Raw genomic sequence first — 10,637 nt, forward strand, 5'->3', positions numbered from 1 at the left:
CTTGGCCCAGATTCTTACCTAAAGCAGCTCCACTGACTTCAGGGGCTGGCACCAGGGGTGAATTCGGGCTATTCTCGATGATGTTGTGCAATGGAGCTCAGTGAAGTAACTGGGTTCTGCATCTCTCTGCACTGATTGTCCGTGCTGAATTGGCTGTTATACGTAACTTTCCAGTGGATGGAACATTTCCGGGTCGCAGTGAGGGCACGGACACATATCTGGGGGTCAGGCGTAAACCACAGTTATGGGTGGGATGCAGCCGCCTGCTTGGGGGTTGTGGGGAATGCCCCTTTGTGAGCACCTCTGCCTCAGGAGCTGGAACACACCGCCACAGGCACGCCAACCACAGGCTTCTTTTGTGTTTAGGTCAAAGAGGAAGCTGCTGGGCTGGAAGGAGCCAGGAGATGCCTTCAGCAGCAGGCAGAATTCTCACTCCCCGGTGAAGAACCCAGCCGGGCTCCCGGCCTGCGAGTCCCCCCCAGCAGCAGGCGGCCCTGGCAGAGCCTCCAGTCGGAATGAAGACTTCAAGGCCCTGCTACAGAAGAAAGGCAGCAAGGCCAGTCCCGGGACTCGCACCTCCGCGGCAGAGCTTCTTAAGAGCACAAATCCACTGGCTCGGCGGGTCATGATGGAGTTTGCCCCTGAGTTAGACAACCCAAGCGGTGCCAGAACCCAGCCCTGACCACCCCGACTTCATCCTGGCCAGGGAGGGGTGGAGACAGCATTGCTGGGAGTTTTATGCTGGCTCTTCAAAGCCCAGCTCCAGCTGCAGGGGCTGCACTCTGCCAGGCTGGTGCTGTGAGGACATCCTGTCCTGCTGGGATATGTGTAATTTTTTCCTTTCTTTATTGGCAATTTGCAAATCTTTTTTGTGTCTCCCTGGGGACTCCAGCAGACGGAAGGTAAATGTCTTAACTACAGAGCCCGCACCCCTGTGCAGTCGGCTCCTGGCCTTGTTTCCAATGGAGATACAGTGGAAGGAGACGGCTGTGGAATGGAGAAGGCGGACATCGGTCATCATGAGCAGGGCCATCCTCAGATGACAGTGGGCTTCCCATTCCTTCCTGCATCAGCCCAGCAGCTTCCCAGGGTCTGATGACAAGTGGGGACTTCCCTCCTGCTCTTTGGGGCTCTGCAAGCGGTCTCCAGTTCAGCCCCAGTTGTAACCCAGTGCCCACGATGAAGCTAGCTTGAAACTGTTCATTCGCCTCAGCGTGTGGTACTTTAAATAGCTTTGATCATGCGAAATGTTGATGATGTTTTTTCTCTTTCATTTGACCTTGTAATTTTCCTTCCCTGGACAAAGACCCCAGTGCTGAGTTGAGCTGAACAGATGGAAATTCCTGGCAGCAGAGACAGAAGGGCCAGTTAGAATGTAGGTTGCTTTGGAAGAACTGAGATGCTCCAGACCCTCTGTTCAACCAAACTGACCCTCAGTCACTCCCTGGCCAGGTTCTAATGCTCTTCTGAGAGCTTCCACCGGTGCTGTCCACTCAATGCCAGCTGCCAGCCCCTGGCGATGCTGCAGGGAGAGAACTGGGCCTGTTGTCAGCCAAAAGGAAGGAGCATCCAGCACTGACGCTCAGAGAGGGAGCAAGCCAAGGCCAGGCCCAGCCCTGCCATGAGTGCTGTATGCTCAGCCCAGGGGGAATCTGTCTGGGCACAAGGGGCCACATGCTCTTAGCAGGACCAAGGCCTGAAATGGCAAGTGCCTGGGGCAAACTGATCCATGGTGTAGCCTGGCTGTCCTTGGGATTCTGCTCAGGATGACTTTGGCCCAGCCAACCTACGAAAGGAGGTGCCTTTCTGCAAAGGAAACGGGAAGGCTGAAGCAACTTGCTGAAAATCGAAAGGACCGACTTAGCTAGAGGCACTTGGCAAGTCATTGGCAAAGCGGCTTGTGTCTCCTCCGCTGGCTCTGTGTCTGACACAGGATTGAAGGGCATTGTAGGAGGCCATGGACTCAGCCTCACCAGGAATCTTCACAGCCTGGTTCCTCCTGCCCCTTCTGGAGACAGTCTAGAGAGTCTAGGGTCCTACTGAGCACGGGAGGGACCCATGGCATGGCCTTCCCTGCCCAGACCCCAAGCATCCCCGGGACCAGCCCCAGGGGTTCTGCCCAAACCATAGTGTAGCTGGCCTTGAGGAACAACACCACTCCTCTCCTGTGAGTCAGATACGAGCCGTGTCTCAGGAGGTGCTAGGCATGGCTTATTTTCCTTCATAAGCCAAACTCTCTTAGCTGATCAATCAGATCAGATTGATAGGTATCTCCCACCGGCCTGCTCCCCTTCCCTCTAGGATATCTGAGGAGTCTGTCACCTTGCTCACTAAACGCACTTTACCTATGCTCTGGTGTGTCCCTTGGACGCAGGCAGGCTGCTGTTTGGTGAAGTTACACCTGGGCTGAGCCAGACGCTGCGTCCCTGCAACACATGAGCATTGTGTGTGCGCACAGCTGGACCATCCTGCTCCATGCACACTTGTCACACACACACAGTGGATGTCTGCTGATGTGACAAGGATGCATAAATCCCGGCGAGTCGTGAACAGGCTGCCTGACAGCAGCCCAACCCCCCTTGAATGCGGTGACAATCACTGAAGAGCCGAGGCCCCGGCCTGCTTCCATTCCCACACAGGCAGGCAGTGCCCTACACCCCATTGGCACTTGCACTGCAAGCCCCCAGGCTGGCCGGCCTGCTCCCTGCTGGACAGCTTTGGGTTGTCTGAGAGGTGCCTGAGCCATAGCTGGATTTCAGACCCCTCCAAAGTGAAGGGTGTTGGGTTGGGGGTTTGCCCTGGCCCCATTCCTGGCTTTCAGATAACAAATTCCCCTCTCCCTGAGCTTCCTCCTGCTGTGCAGACCTGGGTCGGATACAAACGCTTCCAAATCACAACCAGCTTTCACAAGATCGATTGCTGTGAATTCTTCTGTCAGAGTCCCCCCACAGGCATAGCGCTGTGAGCTCCCTCGCACGCGGCCCCTGTGCTCTCACGGAAGGGAATCAGCAGTGGGTTTGGGGGAATGGCTCGCTTTAAAGCAAAGCTACTGAAATGAGCACCAAGCGCGGTCTTTGCATTGCTGAGTCAGGGCCTGATTCTGCGAGCGCCCTGCGCTCCTGATGACTCAGCCCCTTGCAGAGTCCCACGGGCCTGTATTGATATTTTATCAAACAAGATGCTTTCCCCAGTCTGCATTCCCTTCACTCCCTGTCAGTCCCAAGAGCTGCTGCCACAGGAACATACTGATCAAAGACACCCAGCCTGTTCACTTAATATTTTTAACATAATAATAAAAGTGAGGGGAACCAACCTGCCAGTGCCACGATCAAAGGTGCAGCTGTCTGCTTCCCATCAGCCCCCTGCCAGGCTCTGGCATGCTCCATGCAAGGAGCGCACAGCAGGAGGTGGGGGTGACGGCAGCATGGAAGGAGCCAGCAGCACGTTCATCTGAGGGCAGCCCCCAGTCTTCAGCATGCCCCTGGTACTAGCTGGTGGGTCTGATTCCCTACGCAGCAGCTGCGGGGATCCAGGCCCTGGGGAGACGCCCGGAAGGAGTGGGCAGCAATGGGTGATCATGTCCCTGTTCTGGTTATATAGCACTCACTATGCATGACGCTTTGCAGAGAGGCAGAGACAGTGGACACGTGAGTGAGGCTACGGGGATGCAGAGAGAACTCCCTGCTGACAGGCCAGGATGATGCCACACAACCGAGAAAGAGCTTCTAGTAGCCAGGGGTCATCGCGAGCAGTGAATTGTTCTGGCTTCACCTAGTGGCAAAAGGAAGGAAAAGCAGACATCATTGGCAAATCCATGAGTAGTTAGGAAAGGCCCAGAGACTGAGCCCTCTAGAGACCAGAGCTGGGTCTGCCCCTGAACTACACATCACAGCTAAGCCAAGTAATAACTAAAAACAAGGCAGGTGAAAGTAGTGGGAGCCAGGACTCTGCTGAGGTCCACGCGCTATCCTGTGACTGCGCACAGGCCCAGACTTGTGAGGAATGAGAAATCAGTGGGGCAATGCAATCAGAGCTGACCTGCTGTGATAGGGTTATTTATTCTGGTGTAGCACAACTCTGCCTGGTAATTTTGAGGATGCTGTTTGTGTAAGCAGAGCTGTCACATGGGGGACGGTTGTTGGTAGACATTTGGCAATGGCCAGGCACTCGGGAAATGCTTCACGGATACAATGTCCCAGCGATTGTAGCACCAAGGTTTATTCACCCTGCAAGTGGTGTGATTCCTGAGTTGCCTGCCTAAATAGTTTCAGTCATCCAATCAGAGAGCAAAAACACTGCCATGTGACTTCGGTGGTGCCCAGTCTCACAAACGAGGTCAAGCCACGTCAGGTAGCCTGGGATTGGCCTCCGGTTTGGGCATTGTCACAAGCAACAAACCAGCCCCGAGAATAGGGCTCAGGGCTCGCAAACCAGAGAGCCAGTTCCAGGGATCCCCACGCTCGGCCAGCTCAGCCCAGCAGCAGCATTTCAGGGGCGCTTGTGCAAACCCATTGTTGGTTCCATTCCCACAAGGAGTGCCATGTGCTCACCTTGTGCTGTCCCTGCACCGTGGCCCCGGAGGGGACGGAATCACAGCAGTAACCTTCATGTCTATGTTGTGTGCAATGTCCATGCCTGGCACCTTCCCACTAGCAGCCCCAGCAACGTGGGGGAGACCGTCTGATTGTCCTAACAGGCGCATTACAGCTGTGCTAATGGGATGGGAAGTGCTTCGGGCTCTGACCATATCCGGGCTTTTCTTTGGAATCTCTCCTTCCATTGTTAAGAATTAAACCCCCCAAACCTAGCCAGGTTAGCCAATTGTACTGTAAACCCTCAAATCTACTGCCAGGAGCTCCCCACAGCCAGGCCGCAGGCACATCAGAAGGTGTTAGTGACCAAGTTAGTGTCTACGCACAGCTGCAGTGTCAAGTAGGGGCCAGGCACCAAAGCCTGGCCTAGGGTTCAGATGGCAGTGTACTCAAAATAGCTGGCCCCTCCTGCCAGGCCCGATGCCATGGCTACACCGCTATGTTTAGCATGCCTGCTCAATTCCAGCTAGCGCAGGTCTGGCTGCCTGAGCTAGAAATTCCCTCTCCAGCTCCAGTGTAGATGTACCCACAGAGACACCATCCACGATCCACACACAGAACAGTGTGGGCCAACAGCGGGTGGGGCAAGGCGGGCAGATATTCACACTACAAACAGCCCCATTCAGAGTCCAGCATTCACCAAAGGGAAAAACTAGGGAGTGGCCCAAAAGCAAAGTCCTGATCCCCCAGGCCCAGAGCCCTGGGGCTTGCCCTGGCCTCTCAGGCCCTGCTCTAGACAAAATATAGACAGTGTTTGAAAGCGGGTCTCACAACCACAGCATGAACAACTGGCTTGACCAGGGGGCTCCCAACCCCTGCCAGCCAGTCTGGTAGCAGCAGGACTTGCCTTGCTCATTTACCCATCTCAGTTTGCAGGGTCTCCACTGAAATCCAGGGGTTCTCTATCTAAACGTTTTCTTGCTTGACTTCATGGCCAGACCTCATTTGGCTCAGAGCTTGCATCACACACAGTCCCTGGAAGACAGGACATTTTGGTCGGAAGGCCCCAGGGTGTGAGGCACCAATAAGAACTTTGCATGTCCCATACACACCTACCAGATCCCTAATGATCAAACCGTGGCTTGAGGGATACAGGGCAATTAGTAGTTGCTGGCTGATGACTAATGGGTGGACAAGAACTTGACATTTAATGGAGGATTTTTGAGAAAAAAAAAAACCCTGGACTTTTCTTCCTTCTGTATTTCTCTAAATACCAATGTGCTGGTGTGTGTGACCCTTTGCACATGGCGAACGGAACTCATCGCAGCAAGTGAGCACACCCCCAGCAGCTCCCCCCCCATCCAGGACTGGCTGAGACAAAACAAGCATGGGATATCCTGGAGTGATGCCCTGCCATGAGTGGCCTTCCCTTTGGAATCTGGTACAAGGAGGACCCTGCAGCAGACCATGGTGAATGACAGTGACTCAAGGTCCTGATCCTGTCACGCTGATTCCAGCAGGAGCACTGGCGCTTAGCACCGGAGCTGGCTGAATAATGCAAAGAGCTGCGATATTTTCACAGATGAAAGCTCTGGGGTTTGTGGGGCCGTTATTGCCAGCTGGTGAAGATTTGGATGCCAGTGGGGTATGCGGGAAGACACTCACCAGTCCTGGTGGCACCATGCATTTTGGCACAGGTGGGGGTTTGTCTGGATAGTAACAAAGGTGAAGGTCACGTTAGGTGGTGGGTGTTATTCTTCTGTTTTAAAAGTTTCAGGTATCCAATCAGAGTTGAAATGATACCATGTGATTTCAATGATCAGTCACACCCCATGAATGACAGCAAGTGGCTAGTCACAGTAAAAAGAGCTCACAACCCAGCTGGAAATCTTTGGTCCAAACTAATCAGCAAATCTTTGTGAAGGCCAGAAACCCAGGAACTGCTTCTGAACCAGAAAAAGGGCTAAATTCACAATGAATCATTCGACCTGCTTCCCTCAGCACCCCCAGGACCTGTTCAGATTTGTGCCCGTTCCACGAGTTCTCAGGCTATTCACCTATCAGACAGGCCAGGGGACAGCAGATGTTTCCATCTGCACAGCATGCATCACGGGGAGGGCCCTGTGGAGTGGACGCTCCACGGACGCAGTGAGCATGGGCGTTAGCTTTATGGCAGCCCTCAGTCCATGAACACCTGTGGATTGTAACATGAAGCTAAAAGCCCACTCTGCTGGGAGATTTAATGCCGAAGAGTTTCCTGGCTCACCAGTCACCGTTTGCTACCTCTCCTTGCTGTACTTGACCATGCAAGGTGCTGCTGCTGTCACCGGCACAGCAGCTGCCCTGGACTGAGCTCTCATGATGTGGTGTGTCTCTGGAAAAGCAACCAAGCTGGTGTCACAGGCTCCTGTGTTGAATGAACAGTCCCTCTCTGGCACGGGGTGTGGTACATGATTGACACAATGGGCCTGTTTCTGTTCTCTCTTTAATGGATTGCACCCAGCTGACTGTGCTGGCCTGGGCGGGATCACCCAGGTGTCCATGTGAGGAGAATCAGGCCCCTGCGGCTGTGTCAGGAAAACAGGCTCCAAACCCAGTGCAGGGGAGCTGGGGTTGTGACCATTCAGCAGGGAGGAAGTGGGGGAGTCAGGCTGTGAAAATGGCAGGGCCATGTGTCCTTAGTGCCAGGTGGGTTTCTGCAGCGTGGGAAGATGCCACGTGTCCCAGGGGAGGGGCTATGATCAGGCTCGGGTTTCGCTGCCACTCTCAGGTGAATAGGCTGCTGAATCCAGCACTGGCAAGAGCTCTGAGCTCCGATCCCCAGCAACAGCCCCGCGGCAGCTGACAAGTTCCAGGCCCCTGCGAACTGAGGGGTCCACACAGCATGGTGATGGTGTCCACTCTAGCAGTGCTTCTGGCATGGCCTACACATGCAGATGGTTCTGAGCCCCAGGGGTGCAGACGAGGATTGGTGCCTGACCCATCGTTCTGGGGAAGGGAATAACCCACGTGAGTGGCTGTATCAGAACCTGAACTGGATTCTGGCTGTTCGGGGGATGGGGAGGAGTAGGGGGGGTGCCCCTGTTCCAGATGAGACCAGACAAAACCTGGGTGTCTTGCATTTGGTGTTGGACAGTTTCCTCCCAACTCTGATTTGACTGAAGCAGCACCAGAGAGTCATCTTTGCGGAACCAGTCTGTAGAGCAAAATTATACTCTTAGACCCAGTCCCACTGCTTTCCTGGGAACATAGCACACCCAGAGCGGAGAGCCGGCTCTTCTCCCTCACCAGGGAAGTCCTGCTGGAGAAGCACCAGGCTCTTTTGTGTTTACTCCTTGCTCTGCCTTTATCCCAGGGGAAGCGTTACTGGCCCATTTTTACCAAGATGACTTTGTACTTTGCTCTACAGGAAGCTCAGCTCTTCACGCTGCCAGTTCTGTTCTCTTTAATTACATGTTACTCCTTCCGTTGTCATGGATTTGCAGAATTTCAGCCTGTAGTTAACATCCAGGCTGAGAAACTCAGGAAAAATAGATCATAAAAATTTCTAAGCTTCACTGTTGTTTCTTCTGCCTCTGCCACCAATAGTCTTCAGCCTGCTGTCTCCACAGGAAAGACTTCAGATGCCGCTGAGGCTGAAGATTCTCCCAGCTGCACGGTAGTATCTGTCTCCCATCACAGACCCCCTCTCTCTGGACTTCACATCCCACATGTTCCTGGAGATGGATTCAGTGGCCCAGAAGGACCTTCCCATCTCTGTCCCCTATGTATCTGAGACATGGAATGTGACTCACAAAGTTGCTTACGTCACATGAAGTGAGGCGAGCCAATCACTGTGCTCTGTTGAATAAGCGCGCCTGCCTCCGGGTTATAAAGTGCCACGTGTGATCACAGCCATGTTGAGAAGGCAGGCGAAGAGTCACTACATACACATCAGTCAGCTGGGTCTGTCACCATGCCGTGGGCTTCTGCTGTTCACAGGGTTGCTGACTCCAATGCCAAGGAGTTGGTTAATTTACCTGGTCTCATTTGTGTTGACTGGGTCCAAGCAGCATGGGTCGAGGCTTGAAATGTGGCCCAGCCATTGGTCTATGCCTAATATCTCTACCTTGTAAGGAAGGCAAAAGACACAGCACTGGATCTTCCAGTTGGATTTGCCAGATGGCTCCTCCAGGGCAGAGTTTAGAACCTCTGCTCTTCATCTCAATCTCATGCACTGAACTGTGGCATTTTGCAGGATTTTGGCAGCAGATCAGCATCCTGCTGAGTCCCATGTCTGCCCCCAATTAAGGCCCAGATTTTATTTTGGTTTTGCCCAAACAGGATCTCCAAAGTGGTGTCTGGCGTAGGAAGAACAGGTGGGATGGGAACCCCAGATTTCTCTTGGAACTGCTACCCACCTGGGAATGTGCCATAACCCTTCTGCTGCCAGCGTCCCCTCCCTTGGCCAGCGGAACAAATGAAGAACAATTCCTTTGCCCTATTAACATGCTGTTGACCAATTAGAATGTAGTCTGAGGTCATCTGATACTCCTGCTCGGTTCCAGTGGCTGGATTTGTGGCTGCGAAAACCAGCATGACCTGGGTTCCAGTCCTTGAACAACTCAAACAGGTTGTGCAAAGTTGTTACACAATGAGCGTAATAAGATGCCTCAGCATTTCCATAGACATTTATTCCTCAATTGGCTTTAGGCCAGGCAAAAACGTAAGCCTTAGTAGAAGCAACATGTCCTTAGGGAAGTGTTGCATATTGCAGGGTAAAATCTGAATGCTCAATATACAAATAACATGTTTAGTTGCATAAAGTTAAAGAGAAGCTACTGCTGGAATTTATGGCCAAGAAAAAATGCCAATAACCCTGTACAGTATTGCACACGATTGCTCAGGGAAAAGATGCTACACCCAGCAGTTAGCAATGGCTTTGTATGATGTGACTGAGGTGTGATTTTTAGCACTTGGATTGTAAATGTCCTGCTAGGAAGGGACTTTGCAAAGCGCTTCTAATGAAAATAGCTGCTTCAGGAAAAGAATCTTCCCTTGATTTTCTTCACGATCAAAAACTCACTTTTTTAAAACAAAACAAAAAAAAAGTTTGAATCTCCGCATCCCGGCCTTAAAAACCCGTGGGTGAAATCCTGGCTCTAGTGAAGTCACTGGGAGGTCTGCCCTAGACTTCAGTGGGGCCAGGGCGTCCCCCCCCACAATGCTTTAACAGAGAACGCGGCTCTTGTTTTGCCAAGTTCAACGTCTGCACCTAGGAAAGAAGTGTCACTTTGCAGATCTGGAGCGCTGCAGGGAATTAATTGGATTGCTAGGGATGGGTTTCCTCATATGTCCCCCAACTGAACTTAGACAAAATTATCGGACTGGTTCTGTGCAGCAAAGACAGAAGTAAGCCCTATAGATATATAGGGCTTGTTTGTCCTAAGTGGGCCAGCCATGGGCAAGATGAAAGAATGTGAACTATTTTTGTGTGTTATGCAAACAGTCCCCCCTCCCCCGGCGTAAGTGGCCTCTTTTGCAATGTCAGCCCAATCCCTGCCCGTGGACAGCCCTCGGAGATGGCGAAAGTCACATTTTTATATTTCTGAATGTTGTACTTTTTAACTATTGCAAGCTTGGTAAACTCCAATAACTGTCACATCCACCGGTTGTACGTGTGCTTTTCTTCCCCAGAGCCACTCAGAGCCTTTGCCTGCAAAGGTCCTAGAGTTGAGCTCTGTGAGGGCAGGGTGGAGGGTGGTCAGACATTTTAAACCCAGTGAAAATATTAAAATCCTATTGACTACACAGCTCCTATCCCAGCCTTGTCAGGCGCACCTGTGTGAAGTTTAAACTGTGCCAGGGCTCTGGGTGGAATAGCAGTTATAGTGTCCAGCCATAGACCTCATAGAGGTTTCCAAAGCTGGTATCATTAGCTCCATTTTACAGATGGAGAAACTGAGATCCAGCGAGGTGAAGTAGCTTGGCCAAGACCACTTAGTGTATGTCTGCACAGCCAGATAAGCCCAGCTCTGAGCCTGGGCTCAAGGCAAACCCCTCCTTGCATCCACCCTGCAATTGTGCTAACCTAGGCCTCAGACCCAGGTCCCTGCAGGGCTGGAG

General features: G+C 52.6%; 1 protein-coding gene across 5 annotated transcripts in view; it reads left to right on the forward strand.

The window, feature by feature from the left end:
• Positions 1-10,239, forward strand: part of NHSL2 (NHS like 2) — a 151,034-nt gene extending 140,795 nt beyond the window's left edge. For 4 of the 5 annotated variants that reach the window (XM_074964336.1, XM_074964337.1, XM_074964334.1 and 1 more), the window contains exon 8: positions 367-10,238. In XM_074964336.1, the coding sequence (XP_074820437.1) occupies positions 367-682 (316 nt within the window). In that variant the 3' untranslated portion in view covers positions 683-10,238. Of the gene's footprint in view, positions 1-366 lie in introns of all 5 variants that reach the window. The other variant, XM_074964338.1, reaches the window with a different exon arrangement.
• Positions 10,240-10,637: the final 398 nt, after the last annotated feature.

The sequence above is a fragment of the Natator depressus genome, chromosome 9 (assembly GCF_965152275.1).
Source record: "Natator depressus isolate rNatDep1 chromosome 9, rNatDep2.hap1, whole genome shotgun sequence".
Classification (NCBI taxonomy): domain Eukaryota; kingdom Metazoa; phylum Chordata; order Testudines; family Cheloniidae; genus Natator; species Natator depressus.